The sequence below is a fragment of the Prunus avium genome, chromosome 8 (genome assembly GCF_965620075.1).
Source record: "Prunus avium chromosome 8, drPruAviu1.hap1.1, whole genome shotgun sequence".
NCBI classification, from domain to species: Eukaryota; Viridiplantae; Streptophyta; class Magnoliopsida; order Rosales; family Rosaceae; genus Prunus; species Prunus avium.
The window spans coordinates 4,804,940-4,827,204 of record NC_142291.1 but is presented as its reverse complement, the minus strand read 5'-3'; the positions used below and the strand labels follow the sequence as shown (position 1 = coordinate 4,827,204).

At 34.8% G+C, this 22,265-nt stretch overlaps 3 protein-coding genes across 3 annotated transcripts; all 3 read right to left on the bottom strand.

The window, feature by feature from the left end:
- Window positions 1-1,135: 1,135 nt before the first annotated feature.
- On the bottom strand, window positions 1,136-1,735 carry LOC110759595 (uncharacterized). The gene has a single exon (XM_021961679.2). It carries the CDS (start codon window positions 1,676-1,678, stop codon window positions 1,412-1,414), a length of 267 nt encoding a protein of 88 aa, XP_021817371.1. The 5' UTR covers window positions 1,679-1,735; the 3' UTR covers window positions 1,136-1,411.
- A 3,833-nt stretch (window positions 1,736-5,568) lies between these two features.
- Window positions 5,569-9,209, bottom strand: LOC110759581 (uncharacterized). The gene is made up of 5 exons (XM_021961666.2): window positions 8,871-9,209; window positions 8,314-8,493; window positions 7,362-7,488; window positions 7,049-7,162; window positions 5,569-5,884 (listed from the first exon to the last, which is right to left on the bottom strand). The coding sequence occupies exons 1-5, from the start codon at window positions 9,081-9,083 to the stop codon at window positions 5,769-5,771; spliced, it is 750 nt and encodes a 249-aa protein (XP_021817358.1). The 5' UTR covers window positions 9,084-9,209; the 3' UTR covers window positions 5,569-5,768.
- A 6,769-nt stretch (window positions 9,210-15,978) lies between these two features.
- Window positions 15,979-19,211, bottom strand: LOC110748782 (Peroxidase superfamily protein). The gene is made up of 3 exons (XM_088246177.1): window positions 18,876-19,211; window positions 17,852-18,046; window positions 15,979-16,749 (listed from the first exon to the last, which is right to left on the bottom strand). Exons 1-3 carry the CDS (start codon window positions 19,131-19,133, stop codon window positions 16,129-16,131), a joined length of 1,074 nt encoding a protein of 357 aa, XP_088102303.1. The 5' UTR covers window positions 19,134-19,211; the 3' UTR covers window positions 15,979-16,128.
- Window positions 19,212-22,265: the final 3,054 nt, after the last annotated feature.

Below are 22,265 nucleotides of genomic sequence, written 5' to 3'. Positions count from 1 at the left end.
GGGTAAACAACCGTTGAGAAAATACTGACACACAAGGGCATCCACCTTGCAAAAGCCTTTATATCCTGAAGAAATTTCCCTTCCAAAACCACCGACTCTCCTTCCTCCCTAATAAAATGGATAGCTTATAGAAAATCAGTTTCAACGTTTCCTCCTTCACCGCCACTCCATCGACATTCTTGCTCAAGGAAGGGTTAACCCCATTTCACAACTCTTCACCACCCCTGATTGCCACTTACATCGACATTCATTTGCCCTACTGTGTTGGTTTTGTTTTTAATAATTTTCTTTAAAAAGAATATCTGGTTTGAGTGTTTGGAATTTTCACGCTGGACAAGAATTTCCTTCCTGTTTTTTTCATTTTTTTGTTCATGCGACTCAACAAAATTAAAGGGAAAAAGATAGGGCTAACATCATTTTACTCAATGAAGGTTTGGGGTCATTCTTGAAATGGACCACAGAGTTTTAATTTTGTCAATTTACGCCCTAATGTTTTAAAACTCAACCAATGTACATAATCCATTTGATCTTCTGTTAAATGATAACGTGGCAAACGCAAGATCCACTTTTTATCTTAGGTGTAATTAAATATTAAGAAATAATATTTAAAAAGAAATTAAAAATTTTGACATATATTAAAATAAAAATAAAAACATATATCTCCTCTCTCTTTCTCGGCCGTATCAACCCTCACTCCATCTTGCCCAGCACAACACATAAAACCCATCTTGCCCAAGCACAAAACCATATGATTTTAAGTCTACATTCATAGATCATCTTTGCAAAAAATAATACAAATCGGAAACCGTTTGGATATCCAATTGTGTCCTACAAATTCAATGAACACGGTGGTTCAAGAGAGTACTAAATTTCAATAATTCAAATGAGTGATCAAATGATATCGGATTCAAGTGATTTTTTCTAGAGATGATCTTTGAATGAGTATCTACAAAATAGACGTTTGGATTAGTGAAATACAATATGGAGTGGCCTCTACAAGGGTGTCCCTCAAATAAGCTCATTTGAGGGATCCCTTAACTGAAGTTCCTATATATATATATATATATATATATATATATATTTATATTCCAAACAAAATTATATCTGGGCTAGCAAATGAAATTAAGCTTAGAGAAGAAGAAAATAACTTGACGGTTAAAATATAACCAAAACATATTACAATTCAAATGGCCGCACCCTAAAGCCATCATCATCATCATCATACTCTTAGTGCATTTTTGCATTGAGAAATATTTTTTTTGCTTTTTCTTTCATATTTGGTCTTTGGTGGGGATTTTCCCATCTGATTATAAATCATAACCTTGCCACACAAACTGTATACAATCAACAAGTAAAGGTGAACACAAGAGGGTGGGATTATGAGACAAAACTCTCTTATGTAACTTCATATTCATGCATCGTAGCGAACGTCAGTGACGAACCTGTTCTTGATCCACTTGAAGCTATTTTTTAGACTTGTTTTAACCTTACCTTCCACTGTAAACACGTTGTATGAGGCAACTCTCTTCTTCCTCTGCAGTTCTGGATCACTTGATGTCGCAAACCCACTTCCCTTTTGGGTTGGCCCATTGAAGTTGTACGAATTCGACCGCTCCCGGAATCCAAACTCGCCGGAGTAAGCCGAGGTGTATTCAGGGAATGACTTGCTTTTTTCCATTGTCAAAAGCTAGCTTAAATGTTTGGCTATAGGAAAACCCCTTTCTCAAGCTTCATGGTGGAATTTATACTATTAAATAAGCAATGGACGGTGGAGATTGAATATCAAACGATAGTGGGTGCATGCCTGCATGATGGATCCAATGTGGTTGCAGGCCATGTGTAATGTTGGAAGGCTGCTTTTGGGTTGTCACTCGGGGCAAGGCAAGGGAATCATGAGGGCCAGTGGAGTGTGATGGTGTTGGGCTATTGGTGGGCCTTAGTTGTAGGACATGCCATGATTTATGATGATTCACATGATGGGATGTCGACACAATATTACTAGTTGAGTCATGGACGTGGGACCCGAGAATAGCTATTCTAGTTTCATTGCTCCTCTCTCTCGATCTCTATTCTTCTTTGTTGGGTGACATAAAGAGAGAGATAGAGAGAAAGAGACAATGAAACAAGTATAAGTTCTCTCTTGTAAACTAGGGTTAAGGTCAGGGGCGGAGCCAATTAAGGCCTAGGAGGGTCATATGACCCTTCTGACCCAATGGTAACAGTGTACAGATTACCTTATTGACCCTTCTGACCCAATGGTAACAGTGTACATATTACCTTATTTCCACTTCCAACATTTAAGTAAATGTCTTTGTCATTTTACTTTTATTTATTTTTATATTACTCCATTTACTTAAGTTTACAATGTAAATAAGGAAGTACCCCCCATTTGGATTCAAATAAAAATACTAGAAAATCAAATTCCCACCAAATCAAAATATGAAAAATCGGTTTTAGTGTAAAATACGATTTAGGCTAAAAATGATGGCTCATTAAGTCAATATATACTTCATACTAAAATCCCATAAAATCAAGTTTTCTTATTTGATGTGTGAGGAATAAAAGCAGCCAAAAATTATCTTCAGAAAATGATTATTCCAAAAACCCATTTTTCATACTTAGTCAATATTTTTACATAAAACAATTTTTCATGTATGATATGAATGCATGAAGGAACTAAGGTCAATCTAGGTAAAAAGCCTAATCCACTATGATGTTAAACCCTATTTGGTTTATGTTAAAACTTATTGAAAATTAGTTTATAGAGCTGTGAACTAGCGTGGTTTATATGATTTAATGTTTACTTTTATTTCTACAAAGACTATAGAAATTGTAAGTATACGTACCAAAAAAAATAATCATTAAATTTTAAGCTAATAACTTTAGCTAGCCCACCCTTTGAAAAATTCATGATACCACCCTTGATGAAGCATATGGAAGTGGGTGGTAGAGCAACTGGTTTGACCTTCTACCACGTAAGTGTTTTTATTCATGTTCAGTTTAATTAGCAACATCTTCCAATATTGTCTTAAAACCCATTAAATATTTTTGGAACAACAACCATCGAAGTTTACTTGTATAATTGAGCTTGTTCTAAAATATTTATGTAGAAAAACAATGGATACTTAAGATTTTAGGTTATTAATCTATTATCTCATAGTTTTATTCTCATGGCACATCCTTGTATGCATTTTTCTTCTCCTCTAAACCATCCTAGTCCAAGTCTGGTGGTGGTATGGCTTTTTCATTTATCTTGGCTAATAATGTTGACCCTCCTTGAGAGAATTCCTGGCTATGCCACTGGTTAAGGTACTTAATATTAAGTCCATTTGTTTGTTTGCAGAAAAACTCGTATGAAACAAGGATATAACTGTTTTGCTATTCCTAACCAATTACAAATTATCATGTGGAAAATTTATCACGTATGACATAATGTGATTAACTAAGAATAGTAAAATAGTAATATTCCAGTATCACACAAGTTTTTCTCGTTTGGTAGAAAGGATATGCCAAAACAACCAAGCATGCATGTATGCATGTCTAATGTATTTGTCAGTTTTATGGTGGCATTGTGAAAGTCAGCCAGCCAACCCCAACCTAATTAACCTTTATGAAAAGTGGTGGAGTCATCTCTTACTTTATGCTTAATTGATGTTGGTGGTGGCTTAGTGCTGTGTGGGCCTTGGTATATTATGATTTGGGAGGCGTGCATTATCTTGAGCAAAAAAATATTTATTATGCAGACATTTATTGCCTAGATGTTCTTTGATATTTGATTGTTGTTATTATACATATCTTCTCCACTTTCTTTGTTTATTGTGATTTGCTGCCCATTGGAGGTGATGTGTGTCCAACTAACCCCAGGTTTTTTTTGGGTTTTGTCAGAATGCGGAAGGGGTAGGGGATGTGCTATTAGGGTTGGAATCTGAGACCACTAATTTATATGTAAATGTTCTAAGATTTAGGATTTAGGGTTAAATGCTCTTACCACTAAGTTATGTATTTAGAGTTGCTTAATCTGACTTCGTTAAGAGGTGATAATGATCGCCTCACACACTTATTTAATAATCATCATATAACCAATCACTTTAAATCTCTATTTAGGCATGTTCCAGAGAAGAAACAAATTTCACTCTTCATATTGTACTTTGCTGCCTTTCCTTACGAGCATTTTCATATGTCTAGGGCACTTAATACAAGTCCAACAAGTGGGATTGTCTTCGTATGCTAAAAAAATTGAACATATTAGCCAACAGAGTTTAGTCCGGTGACAAAGGACTTGATTTGCAAACCAATGATCTCATGTTTGAACCGCCCTGGCACATTGGTAGTGTGTATGAGAAATCACCCTCCCTCATGTAGTTTAGATGATCGGTTGTATTCAGGGAAAAATAAATTAACATAATAAAACCGAGCTACCTAGGTTTCCCTTTTCTCCCAACTTTAACTTTTGGCTAGGTTGGTCATAATCACATTATAAGCATTCTTTGCCCTTTTCGGCGTGCAGCGTGCTTATTAGAGCGAATAACAGATGAATCCATTGCTTCTGTTGGTTTATATCACCGTCCAAAATTGAATTTTAGTGTCGACAATTTTTTTTTAATCGACAAGCCATTTTTTTTTGGTTACATTGGAGGAAAGAAACCCCACTGGGGTTCGATCCTGGGTGCCACGGGGGGAAGGGGGAATCCACCACCACTGTGGTGGGAACCCATTGGCTTAATCGACAAGCCATTAAATCTTAGTCTCTTTCAAATAATAAAAGATGCTGCAAGTTCGACTCCTCCCTATCCCGTTGATTGAAAACAAGACCATCTACTTTTGTTATGGTCGCCTTGATCTTTTACTCAATTTTGAATTTCAAATATTCAAATATATTCACTCTACCCGAAAAAGATTCAAATGAGAAGACAGAGAACATCGAGTCTAGGCTGTCTTCCCTTGAGCATCGATGTCCTGCTTCAATAACTGATGCCTCCTATTTTCAGAGGTTTTACCTTAGGCCACAAGTAACCTTTTCTAACTCAATTCATGTGGTTATTTTTTAGCTTTGGCTACGAAAAAGATAGACATAAAAAAAAATATAGTTACGAAAGTTCCTAGTGAAAACCAAAGGTGCAATGTTGGAAAGCCTTAAAACATGTTTTCTACTTCATGTTTTAAACACTCACCAAAACTCTAATATGCTCCTCCAAAAGGATAAATACTCCTTGACATGCTAATGTATTCAAAAGGTTAGTAAATTCTCCTAAATCCTATACATCTGCGTCTAATACAACCACCAGAATAATACTGCATATTTGATTCTGGCTGCTAATTTACAATTAGAGCAACATGCCAAAGAATTAAACCAACTATGATGTAAGTAGTTTTGTTTCCCATGCCATTATCTATTACGTAAATGGTAATGTAAAGAAACCATAAACAAACTGCAATCGAGAAACCAGCAGTGAAACAGAGGAAAAGTATGAACAAAATACTGACTTGGAAGATAAGCTAATAAGGTCCAAGAGGACTAAGAATTATGCAGAAGACCATACAAACACAAGCAATCACAGATGCACTGAATGGTGATCAAGTAACAATTGCATTCATATATAGAAACCGTAACACCTCAAAATTCATGAAAGTTAATACCATCCGCAAATGATTTTATCAACTCTTCATTTACTTGTAGTTACCAATCCTGCATGCACAACAAACCCTCTACTCCTTGCCACGTAACCAACCTGATTCTTTCCACATTGTAGGATATTACCGCAACCATACTAACGTTGGAATGAAAGAGAATAGGAGCCAGTGTTTGGATCTTTGACAGCTTTGAAGTTGTCAACGCTCATTCCGAAACGGCCTAACAAAGAGTTGCCCATATCTTTCAGCTTCCCTACTCACATAGAACAATTTCAAACGCTTAGTCTAGAGCATATTTCTTTTTCTTTTTCTTTTATGAGAAACATTAAAATTTAGCAACTGAGCAAACATACATTACAAAGGAAATATGCCCACTAACAGCCAAGTCTAAAATTTAACAATAAAGTATGCCTTAAACAAGCAAAATATACCAGTCACGGGCATAACAAAATTAGGTTTTTACAAATAAGCTCATTTTAGCATGACATATTATACAAAAACCCATATAGTGACTATTTGGGGAGAAAAACCCAAAACTAGCCACTTGTCATTTTCTATTGGTTCTTAGTGTGTTAAAATTTTCTAAGAACCAATTAGAAAATGACAAGTGGCTAGTTTTGAGTTTTTCTCTCCAAATAGGCTCTATAAGAGTTTTTGTATAATATGTAATGTTGGAATGGGTCTAATGATGATAAGCCCTAACAAAATTGGAAATGATATCTGTTGTCGCCAGAAAGCATGGAATATGTGAATAACCATTACAGAAATCAGACATGAGATAGGAGAATTAAAATGTACATGTTCTTACAATTTTTTAATAACATATTCATATTTCTAAAAGACAATGACTCATTAAGTTGACATCATCGACAAGGATAAAACATTCTCCCTAATGTTCCCTGAACCTACCTCAGTGACATACTTTGGCAATCATGAACAAGTTAGCTAGTGTGTCATAAGCAAGGACCATATGTCATTGAAAAACTGATCAGTAGGCTGCGATTTTAGGATTTCTTCATCTAAGTCTTGACATTGTTTCAAAAAATCAGACAAATTAATTACTCTAGTCATTCAGCAAGTAATTACTTCGTGAAAATGCATTGCCTAGTTTCCCTTCTAATTGCCCAGTCCTTTGGCCTTCATTGCTCACCATAAGTATAGGAAAGAAGTCATGTGAAGACTAGCAGAGCGGTCTGTCTATGATATGGATTGGGTTTTTATCCTTTTTTGGGCATTGTTTAATGCAAAAAATACAATCATGGTACATACAGCATTTAGGAATAACTTGATCGAGTGGCCAAAAGAAAAATAATATAAAATTACAAACCATGAAACAATAAATAATATAAATGCAGAAGAAGATAATAGAATTAACTTACCAATGATCTTATTAACCAAAAAGAAAAAAGGAACTTACCAATCATCTCCTCTTTCATCTTTTCTCTCTTTTCTTCAGCCAGCGGCCCCAAGCGGTGAATGGTCTTCTTGGCTTGGTCATTTGAAGGATCAAGTTCCAAGATTTTTTTCATATCTACAAAGTAAGGCATACATTGAGCAATACATATTAGTATAAAAACTAAAAACCAATACACATGAGAACACAGAAGTTGCTTCTCGTGGGATGTAAAAGAGTCAAGAATATTGTCCAGGAATACAGGGATGAACCAATGAAAGGTACCACCTTAGAATACAGTACAATGGTTAAAAACTGGTATTATATCCGAGCTTACCGACAATAGCCTCGTCAAAATGCTCTAGTTTTTCATGAGCTTCTGCTCTTCTAAGCAGAGCTTTCATATATGAAGGATTTAGTTCTAGCGCTTTTGTGCATTCCTTGATCGCGTCCTCATATTTTCCCTGTGACATTAAGATTCAAACATTAATAATCATGCACAACTAAGAAGCTATTGGTGTAGAGCAATTATAATGAAAAGAATAAGAAGCTTTTTCAAAGCATATAATAATAACACAAGGAAATAAATAAGGGGAAAAATAAAAGTGAAAACAGCCTTTCTTTGTTTGGTCAGGAGAGTGAAAACAGCTTCCAATAACTAGCACCAGTTCTGCTCACGGCCTGGACATCATCTATAACCTTGTAATATTTGTTGCCTTTCACTATAAGTCTTTATTCTAAAAGTTAACTATAAAGCCTCCCTAATAGAGCTAATTCTATGTAGTTATTTTTCTGTAACTAGAATCCATTTCAAATAAAAAAGTTCCAGACACACGATGAAGGAAACCAAACCCATTTTTGCTTTTAAGACCAATCTATGCATCACTGGAATCACATTACTTTACTGTAACAACTTGCATACTTCAACAAAGACTACCAATAAAATAAGAGGGAGAAGAGAAAAAGGCCCCTTTAAAATAATTGCACAAATCATAGCTTTTCCCATATGTGGAAATCAAAAGTGCATTAGAGCCCATAAGCGGCTTCATCAACAAATTTCTATTCCATACTAACTAGTAAAGTCATATGTTAGAAAACAAATCTAACCATTAAACCAGAAAAATACTTCATATTGTCGACAACCTAAGAATGCACTAGATATGTATACCATGTCAATATCTCAACTATTTTATATGAACTTTTAATCACAACATAGATGTGAAATTGAAAAATAAATATATAAATAATTCAGGAAACATATTTGCCGATATTTTAACCGTATAGCATACCAATTTCGAGAAGCATATTGCACTGTTTGCGTGACATATTGAACGTAATTCCACAGATAATGGCATGTCAGGTGCAAGGTGTAAAGCAAGCACATACTGTGATAATGCCTCTTCATATTGCCCACTGCCAAACAGTCTATTGCCTTCCAATTTGACATCATTTGCTTGTTCAAATGCTTTCTGATCCAGATGCAAACAGAACAAATCAACAAAAAAAAAATTATATTATCTCAACAGGAACGTAGGAATTGTAAGTAATAAAATCAGTTTAACAATTTAAGATGAAACTAACTAAGAGAAAGAAAAACATAAATGGGTTTAATTATAAGCAAACCACACAAAGATATCAAATTTCAGAACAGCCGGATACAATAATTTCATTTTTCTTCTTCAAATTGAACAAAATTGAACTCGAATACTGAGCTCCAAAGTAACAATTGGCAGTTGATTCGTATAAAGCCATTGGATTATCAGTAACATCTACCAGAGAAACAGGCATTGCACAACATATTTTCAATAGAAATCAGAAAAAACAATAGCTTTGCAAAGACAAATACCTGCTTCAAGTCGTCGGTCTGAGAGAGACTCTGCTGCTCCTCTTGGACTTGGTGCTGTTGTTGGGTTTCGTCGTCGTTGTCGCTACCATTGGGTCCAAGTTCGCCGTCGCTGGCAGTTTCGAAGCCATCAGAGGCATCTTTGTGGGTGGAAGACGAGGGTTTTGAGGGATTCGCATCGCTATGCCTTTCTGTCTCTTCGTTTTCTATCAGCATACTTGTGCTTGTCTCAGGAAATCAATTCCTACGAACAGAAGAGAAATGCAAAAGGGTGAAGGATTTTGGCTGCCGCAATTGCAAGCTCTTTCTACTCGGCAATTTCTTGGAGCACAAAATAACATCTCACATATTTCCTAAACGAAGCCGTTTTGTCTACTCATCCCATGATTGCTTGCTATTGTCGTTTCTCCCTAAAACTTTTAGAGGGCGTTTGTTACACAGCATGAAAATTGAGAGGTAAAACTAATTATTTACCACTGTATTAGAAATTGATATTTAAGAACAAAACTTAAGCAGAACATGGGTTTGGAATGACACCATCATAATCCATGTTAGGCTACATGGATAATTAGTTTAGGCATTTATAACTAAACTCTAGATCCTTAAGAAAAAAACTTAATTGTAACGAGATAGCACTGTTTTGTTATTCCGGTCAATAACACGTGAAAAAGTTATATTGTGTATCATTGCATCATTGGCCAATGATAGCAAAAAATTAAACAGAAAAGCAGCAGCCTAAATTGAACAAAACGAAACCCCAAACACCATCTCCACAAGCACAAACAAGAAACAACCATTTCTCCATAAACCCAACGAACAAAGAAGCCTCAAATGCAGGTCACCACCTCCAAGTGTAAAGATAAGTAATTATAAACTATGAAAAAAGGAAAAATCCAAAAAAAAAAAGATGTGACAAACTTAGAACATCCATAAAACAAAAACTCATTAAAAAAAAAAGACATCAACATACACAAAACATAAACCAAAATTAAACTCAATGTTCAAAATAGGTCAAAACTGTACATCAACATGCAACAACAACAAAATCCAAAGTGGAAAGATCTGACCTGAGGCGTGACCAAGCACGGACCTAGGATTTACAAATGAGGTGGGTTGAAATTTTAAGCCAATTTTTTTGGGTCAAAATTTTGGGAGTCTCCTTTGTTTTTAGTTTTTATGACATTTCCCACAAAACAATAACCTAACAACGAGAGGAAAAGCGAAAGGCTGAAATAGAAATAAGACAAGGGTCGAAATTCAAATTTTAAAGTACTGAAGGATCAATTAAAAGACAGAGCAACAAAAAGTTTGCACAAGCCCATGCTTTAGTGTTAGTATGAAATTGTATTGGCATGTCCTAGAACTTAGTATAGGTTTGGAAGTGTCATTTAGCTATTAGGTTGAAGCATAATTGTTGTCTTAATTTCCAAAACTTGCAGGATTGAAATATCTCAACCATCCCGAATAACAGAATTTTAACTTAACACGTATGAGACATTTGATCCAATAGTAAGCTATGTCATTTGTTATGCGCACATGATATGAACATTTTTGGCATTTAATATGATATTATTTTCATGATTTTCTCTGATCTTAAGTCAATAAGAATCCCTTTAGGAGTGGATCTCATTTAGACATAATTTTTAATATCTTTTCCTTTTTCTTTTTTAAGTAACTTGCTTGAAAATCATGTTTTCAATCAGATCACAATATCAAGGTGTCTGATCATTGTTTGATTGCTTTGATATTGTGATTGATTAAAACCTTCTTTTCTTGTATGCCTTTTCTATTGGTTTCTATTGGCCTTTTTCCATTGGTTTAATTTCACATGTGATTACCTATAGAGATGTCTAGGACTATTTTTCTATGCTTTCACGATCATTTTTTCAGTCCATAAACTTTGAAAAGCTGAATTTTTATTTGAGATAAATCATCAAGTGTTCCATGTTTACTTGTTGATTTATCAAACACTTTTCTCATTCATATTGCATTCATTTGCACTGATCGGTGACTAATACGATCGAGGGCACCAAGACCTTGGTGATGGTTTTTCTTCGGCGAGCTTGAATCAATCGTGACCAGTATCAGATTCAACATAAGGATAGTTGGAAGAACTCCGACGAACTTGAAGCAATCGTGACCATTATTGCGTTCAACATAAGGAGTATCGAAAAATCATCTCGTGATAGAAGTTGAGTTACTAATAAGTCGGCAAACATTATCTAGAATGTGTGTATGATAAGCGTGTGAGTACTTCTTGTAATCATCGTTCTATAGTGGATTTGCTTTGGACTGAGGAGTCCTGTGGATTTTCCCCCGGGAGGTGGGATTTTACCACGTAAAATAATTCTTTGTGTGTTCATTTATTTTTATGTTCTGTGCATTCAAGGATTGATACCACTTATCAATCCTCTGGGCATGTTTTTATTCCTTTGTTACACTTAAACTTTGTAAACATACTATTCAACCCCCTTCTAGTGTTTTAAGCTATCCTACAGGTAATTTCACTTAGGACTAGGGCTGGGCATCAAGAAAGGAAAACCAGACCACCGAGTCGCACTAGACGGAAAAAAACTGTATTGACAACTAGTGTGATTTATATGATTTAATGTATATTTTATTTCTAGAAAAATCTATAGAAATTGTAAATAAACAAAAAATTGATCATTATTTTAAGCTAATAACTTTAGCTAACTGTTGCGTAGATACAGCTGCACCAAAATGGGTTCAACTGCATCCTCAACTTGTGATACTCGCAAGTGCACGAGCCGTTTGGTAGTATAGCATATGTAAGTGCGAGGTCGATCCCACGAGGATTGGTGATTGAATGATCCAATTCATTTTTCCTACACAAAACAGAAATGAAAAAGAAAGGAAATAAATAAAACAAGGAAGAAAGAAATAACTAACTCAATCAGATAAGTTCCCAAGTTCAATTAGATTAATGGATTGATTCTAGCTAAAGTATGATTAAGCCATGGTGTGTGGTCATAACCTTGTGTTCCTAATTCCCTAATTTGATCATTTGTTGTCTAACCTAAAATTAAGCATTAGGAACCCATTAAGCATAGAAGAACATTTTAAACAACCAAGTATGTATCTAATCCCTGTTGTCGAATGTCCATACATACTCTTCCTATTCATAGTTCAATTCGAATTAAAGCATGGTGTCTACTCTTAATTCAAACCAAGATAGCTAACATGCAAGCCTAAATGGTGATCAATCATTCAAACTAGCATATTAACTTATAAGCATAATGAATAAGAACAAAAACCATAATTGAAACTTGGAAACTAATTAAACTTGAATACTTAAGAAAGAATGTACATTACAAGAAAAATAAATTACAACTAAGAAAACATTAAGCTAGAATTGAGAACTAGAAAGCAAAACTAAGAGAATTTGAGGGAGAGAAGGGAAGGGAGCTCTAGAGAAGTGTTTGAGAGCTCCCCCCCTTGGGGTGTGTTTACAAGCTTGGGAAACCTCACTATATATAGGCCTAAGGAAGCTGAAAATCTGAATTAAGTATGGCTAATGCATACAACACTTGTTTTATAAAATCTGAAATGGTTGATGCACTTCACTAATGCATACAACACTTCCATTATAAAATCTGAAATGGTTGATGCACTTCACTAATAAATCCCACCAGCAGCCCTAGCTCATCTTCATGTCACCATGACCAAGCTTCCAACCAAAAATAATAGCTCATCCTGAGGTCAGCATGACCAGCAACTTCAAGGGCTTACGAATTGGGCTTCCCTTAAGCAAATTAAGACTTTAAGCACTCAAACTTGAAGTTCAGAATGTCTTCTTTCCAGCCATATATCATTTGGGCCAATCCAAGGTCGGAGGAGGAAGTTAAGGCCAAAACAAATTGCTAACTCATTTTGCGCGCTGATAAAATCCATCCTGAGCATGGCTCTGTGTTTTCTAGGTAACAGACTCCACAATTATCCAATGGGGCTGAATTTCGGATATGTTATAGTATACACCCATTGGAACAACTTTCATGAAGAATGTGGCCTCATCCGAGCTATGTAGGTTGCTGAAACAAAGCTTGCAATATGACCTACGAAACTGGGCTGGCAGGGGACTGTAGCCAAAATTGAGTTTGTCTTTAAGCTCTTCATCCATTCATCCAAATTAGGCCCTAACATGCATGGATTGCATCATTTACTATCCAAAGCCCTCATTATTACCTAAAGCTCAATGAACTGAAAGATAAACACAAAAAGGATTAAAAGCACAAGTTTAACTCAAAAACATAACCAAATCATAAGCTAGAAGGGTACAAAATGATATACAATTATGAACCGATCACTAACCCACCCGCTGAAAAATTTATAATTCCACCCTTGATTAGTAGGTCTTGTAATAAGGATGCTCTCCTAGTGGCTCAGTTTGCGGTAAAAAAAAAACTCTGTTTCTTGGGTGTGGGAGCATTACCCTCCCTACTGGCTACTCAGGACTCTTGAAGAAGATGTAAACATTTTTATTGATGAATGAATTCACTACTACCGTCTGACAAAAACAAAAGATTGTCCAGGAAAGTGAACTCAAAATTTAGAGAGGATATTCCATAAGTTTTAAAGGCCGTTCTTCTATGAATTTCTTGACTACCACCATCTCTAATAATCCCCTTGAATGGAGGTAAACCAATCAATTTTTTATTTGATTAATGTTTTGATTTTGTTTTCTTTGTAAGATTGAAATTTTATTGTGTTCAATTATGTTGTTGCTTTGATTTCAATATTCAGATCAGATTTTTATTTCATGTGGGTTATGTAAGAATATCCAAATGAACGAATGGGATAGAATGGATGGATGAATATGAAAAAGTCCCATTCCCTCTAGCCCCTCTATCTTGGCTTAATTTGGTGGCTGCTTGGACGTCTTGGTGATGACATTGTGTTGGGGTTGTTTTGGTAGATTTGTGTTAGATATGTGCAAATCTGTTCGTCTTCATCCTCCCAAATGTGAGCCTGATTCGATCGGTGGTGGTAATAAGGCATTATGTTTTGTTCCTTTTTTAAGTTATAATAAGTGTAGCAATTCTTTATGAGTTTGTTGAATGGTCCCTCTTCGGGGGAGCTTAAGTCTTTGTTTAGGTTTTAAGTTTGTTTTCTAGGTCTCTCCTTGGGAGAGTACTATAGCTGTGATAATCTTTTGTATCTCATTGACAGGGAGTATACCATAGTCGTGATTATCTTTTGTACCCCATTTAAATCTTTATTGGATTTTTATTCGGATCAAAATATGGGTTTAAGTGATTAATTGCATTTATAGTTATTGTATCGAGACTTTCGACTTTTATCAATGATACTTCTGTCGTTCTTCGGAAAAAAAAAATTTGACAGCCATGTCCACCTACTCAACCAAACAAATTTCATGACGATTTATTCCAGAATCCCAGCAAAAAATCTTTGTTTTTTTTTTTTGGGGGTCTGACCCAGCAGAAAAGCTAGACAAGACATATAATTTCAGAATAGCAGAACAAACAAAGAATCTCATCAAAAGAATTAAACCAGTTCAGTAATAATAGAGGCAACAGTATAACATCACTTCACGTGAAGAACTTTGTCAACAGTAGTACGTACGAAGAATCTCATTTTCCAAAAGCAAGTAGAACCATCTTCTTTTCTATTTTGGTCGATCATATCAAAAAAAAGCAACGACTATCTTCTTTTTTATTTTGGCCATATCAAAAGTAAGAGAAAAGGCTTCTTTGTTTTTTGGCACTGTTCGATGGAATGACAAGAGGACTTTTAAGACAATACTAAAAGCAAGTAAGGGCATAATCGTCTACCACCAAACAAATCATCGTTATTTAGCATACAAGGCCGATAAATGGCAAGTAGAAATGGATACTACTTTCCTCCTCATCGGTAAAGAGATATTCCTCATTTCTAAGAATCATAGTTTAACACATATGCAAAAATAATTTATCAAAAACACGAAAAGAAAAACTTATGCACACATGTCACACAGCTATTGGCGGAAATGTAAGAACTCTTACTTACCTAATAAGGAGAAATTATAGAATAGTACGGATATACCACGTCAGCATGTGATACTCCCATTCAAATATTGCCATGTGTCTATTTTAAAACAGAAATTAAATATTTGTTTACAGCTGGACTTATATTATGAAATAAAATTTAAAACTCTTGAAAACCAGAAAAAGAAAAGAAAAAATATTCCCAACTGCCGCCCCTCCCCTAAAACCCCACTGCGTTCCATGGATGCCATCCCTCTCTCTTCCTCTTCCTCCCCGTCTCTTTTCCTCTTCACCATTGCCACCGGCATCCAAATCCTCATCTTCCTTAATTCCCCTTTCTCTGAAATTGATCATGACAACCTTTGCCATCATCATACTATTTCCAAACCCATATCCAATACTATAACTCCTTGGTAACAATTACTTCAATCAATACAATACAAGAATTCTCCCAAAGGGTCTCTCTGTTTTGCATTCACTCTAACATTTCCCAACCATTAACACAAACACCAACCCTTCCACTATTCCATTTCATCATCATCATCATCATCATCAATATTAGTTTTCTCTACCTCTCTTTAAACTCCATTACCTACAATTACTATAAGGGTTGAGAAGGAAAAGCAAAGGGAAAAAGGAAGAGGAAGAGGAAGAGGAAGGGAGATGGGTGGCAGTCATGGCAGGTAGTGTGGAGATGGGTGACGGTCATGGCATGTTTTTGGGATTAGAGGTGTTGGGTTAAGGGGGGTGGGGGGTTGTTGTTGGGAATTCTCTTTTTCTATTTTCTTTTTCTTAAGTTTTTCAATTTTCTCATTTTATTTCATAAGATAAAAATTAAGAAATAAATCCAGCTGTAAAAAAAGTTTAATTTCTATTTTAAAATGAACACATGGCAATATTTGAATGGGAGTATCACATGCTGACGTGGTACATCCGTACTATTCTATAATTTCTCCCTAATAAGGAGGGAAGTATTTTCCAGCAGAAAAACCCCTACTTATTCAAAACTGGAGGGAGGATATTTGTTATGATTTTTGGCTGGAAAATGTTTTAATATTTAGATAGGTTTTCATCTCACAGACCAAAACATGAACACATGGTGTACCAGATTGGCGAAACAAACTAAATTTTAACATAAGTAAGGGGCTGGTTATTACAAACATTTTAGCACTAAGCACACGCTAAAACGTGAGAGGTTTCTAGCACATAAGCATATGAAACAAGTTCATAAACAAGTCAACTTATTGAACACATTGAGGCTAAAACTCAGACAAGCTCTCCTCATCCTCTTCAACCACAGACGCCAAGTAACTCTTATTGTCCGAATTCCTCACCGAGCAATCTGCACGAATTTCGCCTTTGGAGCCAGTCAGCACGCTGAGTTGCCCCATCTTGATCATAGATTTCACAAACTCCTCAAAGAACAAGGTCTGGTCAACAGCAAAGCTCTTGACAATGTCCTTTGTCCTTTTATCTGTGTACAAATCTTGGTCCGATGTGAATAAACCTTGGCGGTTCATGAGATCGACGTAGTATTTGTTGTCGAATGTGTCTGGTGAACGGATATCGAGCACGGTGGTGGCGTTGGTCGTATTTGTAGGGCAAATTTGCTTGAGGTCATTGGCAAAAGTTTTGTCCATGGTAGGGTCTTGGGTTGGGTAGAGCCTGCCAGTGAAGGAGGAGCAATGGCTAAGGCCAATGGTGTGGCCACCAGAGAGGGCTACAACATCTGTGGCATCTAGGTTTTTCTTTGCCAGGTCTGTGAGAAGTTTGCTTGTGTTGCTTGTGGGAGGGGGAAGGTTTGCTAGGGTTGCATTTTGTGTTGCAAAGTTTAGCCCATCCTTTCTTCCCAATGGCACATCATAGTCAGGGCCACCCGACTGCACCAAAACAAATATATGCATACATTCCAAAGGATAAAATGTTAGCAACTAGTTGGATTTTGTACATGTCAATTAAAAAAATCTTTCACATTTTTTAATTAATATTTTATATTTTATTCATAAATTATAAGACATGCCTATAAAGCTATAGGATTTATTAATTGCAAAGTAAAACAATTATAAAAAAAAAAAAAAAAAGATAGTCATGTTGTAGAGGAAAATATTCATAGATTATCATATATGCCTAGATTCCATCTCCTTTTCTGACATTTAAAGGTTTTTTTTTTTCTTTATTCTTTTTTATTTTTTATGAGGGACATTGAAAGGTTGTAGCAACTTTCACAAGTTGGTGGGTGGGAAGAATGATTTTGTATCACAACTACTCATGGACTAAGGACAACTAAGAAACTTTCATAAAAAAAAAAAAGGACAACTAAGAAACTACCCACATGCCCACTTTTGAGACAATTTATAGTTTTAACACTTGTATAAAAAAAAATTCTAGATAAAATGATTAAGAGCAGTTATTCTTGCGTTCGAGGGTGTGTTTGAATTCCCCTCTTTCACTATCGCTTAAAGAAATAAAAATTCTTATTATTTTGTAACTTAATTATTTATATGTGTTAGACTTATTAATTTTTATTTTGGTCTTTCTCTCTTTTTTTTTATTTATTTGATACAAGAAATATTGAAGGATTGTGGATGTGAACACGAGACCTCAAGTGTAGGAATTAATGCTCATAAAGCCTCTTGCCTCTCTCTCATTTCTTTAGGACATGTTTGGAGTGACTTTAATATTTAATCGGAAGGGAAATACCGAAAGTGTTGGGAAATTTCTTATGTAAAAGAAGTCTTCCGATCTGAGTGAACGAAATTTCCACACCAACCCTATGGTCAAACTATTGACTTTTGCCAAAAGCAATAAAAATCCTTCTAGTCATCTTAAACAACTGTTAAACATTTTAATGACGTGAGCATGCCTTCACCAAGAAGTAAAAAATAGAAAAGTTTAACTAAAAATTAGTTTTTTTTTTTTAAATTTTAAAAAAAGTATTATTTACTTGAAGAATTAAATATATATTGTTAAGGAATTAATTACCAGGTAAACAGCATCCCTTGCAGCCAAGGCTGTGATATCAGAACAAGAGACAACTCTGCCACACTTGTTGTGAATAAGCTCACGGAGGTCATTGATGATTTGAAAAGCCTTCGCCCTCAAGGTCAGGTTGGGAGGTGCGTCCTGCTCACTTGGTCCACTGGCTGATCCCTCCAGCAAAACCGACCCATCACATCCCTACATTATTATTCAACTTTCTTTTCTTAGATTCACAGCAAACTCTTTACAAAATGTATTAAGGCTCATGCGCTAACCAGTTAATAAATTAATACGATATTAACAACTCGTTAACACAGATGTCAATAAGGAATGCGCACAAACGAGTTGTTAACAGCGTATTAACTAATATGTATATACAAGCGATAATCTACTACTCTAAATTAATAGAATTGACGAGTTAAATAATTCGAACTCGGGTGCAAGGAACTTGCTTAATGTGCTAAACATAACGCTGAATTAACTCACTAAGAAAATAAGTGGTCCATGCTTTTTAAGTAAAAAAAATACATTAGAAAATGAGTGACTGACAAAAGCATTGGTAGTCATGTCAGCTAGCAGTACTAGCTACTTTAATTAACACATCAAGATTAAAGTGGTTCAAGAACTGGTTTGAGAGGGGCAGCTCAAGTCAAATAATTCCCAATAAGTTGAACTTCTTCTTATATATTTTCGATAAATAAGTTTGTATTTTGAAAAAAAATGTTATGTTGTGATACTGTAAATCGAGATCATTATATTTTTATTTTGTCGGTAAAATGGAGTAATAAAAAAACCCCACAACTGACAAAGGACAAATAATTTTACTTTAAAATGTGTGGTCCAGGTTTTGAAGAAAAGTTAGATATTTGACATGAAAATGATGCCCTGTCCTATGAATTTAGCTGAGAGAAACATAAAAAATCTTGACCAAAAGAAAAGATGAAAACCTACCACTAACCCATTAAAGATTAGCAACCAGCCATTTGATCAAGGGGTTCAAATATATACAGTTGAAACGAAATGTTACCTGAACAAAGCAGTCATGGAAATGGAGACGAAGCAAGCCAGCAGCTTGGCCAATGTCCTTCTTGAAGACTTTCTTGAGGTGTTTTCTGATTATGGAGTTGAGATTAGGGCAGCTAGACTCGTAGAAGGACCACGAAAGCCCTTTAACCACAGGGACAGAAGGTTGTGCCTCTGAGACACAAAACAAAGAAGAAGCAAAGAGAGAAGAAACCAGAAGCAGAGACAGAGAGGTGAATGTAGCAGAAGAAGAAGCAGCCATGGCTATGTTTTTCTTAGTGTTTGTTTGGCAAAGATGAAGCGAAAGAGAGCCTTCTCTTTATAGGCAGATTTTTAATATTTTTATAAGGCTTTGGAGCAAAGAAACATTAACAAAACGACTTACTTTAATGACTTTTCATAGACGGCCACGTGGTCAACACATCTCAAGGCTTTTCACATCCATTGCAACTAGGGCCCACAAATTGTGAAATAAGTCATGAGAATCTTATCCAGATTAAAAGACGTACAAGAAAAAGGAGATGAATTTGAACCCTCCTTTCTAGCCAGGTTAATCAAACTTGGCGCCCAAGAATATAAACTTGTAATGATTCATTATTGGTCAAAAGCAGCAATTTTCACCTAGGTCCCTCCCTATGTGAACTATTTGTTTAACTTTTGCTAATTAATTGTTGAACTCCTCTAACGCTCCATCATCTAAGTTGAACTTGTTTAGAAAATCGTTGTACTTCAATCTACGGATAAGTATTTGAAACATTCATACTAGGCATTTTGGGTGTCAACTTGTTGGTTCGATTGATACTTGTACGTGTCCCCCGAACTCAATTCATATTGTTTAGTCCAATTTGCTTAATTTATTGAAAGTGATATGTTGTGGTTTGATGAGCTGCCCGATAACAACGTTTAATTTTTAATAATTTAGCGCATCGACATCATGTGTTTTATTTATCCATAATTTAGCGCATCGACTTTCACTAGAATAATATCTTATATTATGTTTGGTGCTAGACTTTCTTTTCAGAGGAAAAATATAATCTGTTAGGCATTTGAAGAATTAAAAGTTTGGAAGAGGAGATCTTGAATTAGATCAAGGAGCTCCTCAACACGAAAAATGTAAAGTAACCGACAAAACCAAATAGTTGTTGCCATGAGTTGAAAATATTACATATTTACCCTCTAATATCTTATCATTCGGGTTTATTCCACAACAACCCCACAAGTTTCAAATATCTTATCATTTTACCCTCTAATCACAATCACATACTTATATGAAGTTTTGAACTACCAAAATTAAATTTCCACTCCTACCCCCCTAAATGTGCAGGTGCCTCGTTGAGAATCCTACAATTTTCCACCAACTCCATATGAAATTTACCCTTTCAATTAAATTTTATTCTTTTTTAACGACCTAGTCGTTTGACTTTTAAATTTATTATAATCACTTTCCTTGAAATTCATAGTCGTTTGGGTTTGTAAATGACTAAACTCTCTGTACACGCCACAGCTCTTGCGAAAGGGGATTTTTCTACTGCACATATTTTGTCACTTTTTAAAATTAAAAAAATGTATTTGATTTTTTAAGTATCGAATTCAACTTTTTGGACCTCAAGTTTAAAAATTCTAAAAGGTAAAGCCCCTTTAAAATAATGAACTACATTTTCAGCTATAAAAAAAATACCAACAACATGGACTAGGGAGAGAGAGAGAGAGTAATATACGTGTTTGTTAGAGAAGTGATCATTAATGTGGTCAGTAAATGTGGTACAAATAGCATCATTACCTTGTATGTAGTTTTAACGTTATTTATAGTATTTTATTATCAAACAACAAATGGTTTTCCTTTTTACTACTTTTTTTAATTTAAGAACATTTTGGGGAATTTCTAAAATTTTAACCATAAACACTTTTTTCTTTAAATTAAATTTATAAATACATATATCGTGGAAAGCAATCTCTTCATTTTATTCGGCATAATTTTAAGGACGAAAATATTGTGGAAGATGCTCCCGCAGCTTCTGGACATCAAATTTCATATAATCAGAATCCTCAAAAGCATATATACATGTTGACCTAGAAATCAACCCAATTTCATGTTCATATTTTCATGACGAGCAATCAATTCTCAGAAGCATCTAAAAGGATGACTATCTATGCTCCTTATCAGGAAATTACTAAGAAAGTAATAATACATACAAAAGAATTAAAAAAAAAGAACATAACAAAAGGACCATTAGTTGTTCGGAATATGTCAATTAAAATACGTATTTCTTTGTTGACTATAGTTATTCAAAATCATTCAGCATTTTTTGGAATATAAACGATCATCTAAACTATTGGAGAGAGAAATTTTTCACATACACACACAACTATAATGCTGTGAATTCAAACCTGAGATCTCTAATATGCAAGTTAAGGTCTTTTTCCACTAGGTTAGACCAACTCACTTGCCAAAACCATTTAGCTTTTGATGTTAATAATATTAACTATTTTTTAAGAAGAACTCAAATAATTAGTTGAAATATCAGGCAGATCATATTTTTCCTTTGTAATTTATCACGTGTCATATTTAGTAAAAAAGAGCCCAACAATTTTCAGTAACCACGTGAAGGAATATCTTTACTGAGGCTTGTGATTGATCTATGCACCCAGAGACATGATTTGATTGAGTGAGCTATGTACCCAGACTCAGAGACATGATTCAGTTCACTCAAGATTTTCTTTTTAAATATCGGTATAACTAATTGCTACTTTAATTATGATAGTTTCTGCCTTTTTTTATAAATGCAATTTGATTTTCAGACGAATCGAAATCAGGGATTTCAATTCCAATATATATATAAAAATCACAATGAAAATTCTTTTCCAATTCCGTTCCAAATATACTTCGGAATTTGTAATTTTTCAGAATCTCTACATGCATTCCAATCCCAATTCAATTTTTATCTGAATGTTCGGATTTTGGAATTCATTCAGACTTGTCAAAATCGGAAATTTTCGAGACGGAATTGGTCAGAATCTAACTTTCTAATTCAACTTACACTCCTACAGTTGTTCAACAATCTATAATGGCCTAACTAAAAGGAGTTTATCAATAATAACTATCACTTATTCTAAATAATAAAAAAATCATCCTTAGCTAATATATATATATATATATATATATAAGGTCAAAATAGTAAAAATGTTACGTGTGTTTTTACATGTTTGGATATTTTAGTTATTTAGTTATTAATTTAGTCAATTTAGTCTTTCAATTTGTATCCGTTAGTCACATGATTGTATTTGTGTTTGTGACTCACTTTGAGGGAACATGCCACATTTATTAACAGATACAAACACATTTATTAAATTGAGCGAAGGGTAAAACTTAAGTATCATTTTGACATTTCAGCAA

Excerpts from the sequence above, each read along its gene's own strand:
- LOC110759581 (XM_021961666.2), bottom strand. The coding sequence starts at position 9,083 with ATGCTGATAGAAAACGAAGAGACAGAAAGGCATAGCGATGCGAATCCC. Across the intron at positions 8,494-8,870 it reads AGACCGACGACTTGAAGCAG|AAAGCATTTGAACAAGCAAA; the intron begins GTATTTGTCTTT and ends CATCTGGATCAG. Across the intron at positions 5,885-7,048 it reads GATGAAAGAGGAGATGATTG|GGAAGCTGAAAGATATGGGC; the intron begins GTAAGTTCCTTT and ends CTATGTGAGTAG.
- LOC110759595 (XM_021961679.2), bottom strand. The coding sequence starts at position 1,678 with ATGGAAAAAAGCAAGTCATTCCCTGAATACACCTCGGCTTACTCCGGC.
- LOC110748782 (XM_088246177.1), bottom strand. The coding sequence starts at position 19,133 with ATGGCTGCTTCTTCTTCTGCTACATTCACCTCTCTGTCTCTGCTTCTG. Across the intron at positions 18,047-18,875 it reads TCCATGACTGCTTTGTTCAG|GGATGTGATGGGTCGGTTTT; the intron begins GTAACATTTCGT and ends ATAATAATGTAG. Across the intron at positions 16,750-17,851 it reads CAAGGGATGCTGTTTACCTG|TCGGGTGGCCCTGACTATGA; the intron begins GTAATTAATTCC and ends GTTTTGGTGCAG.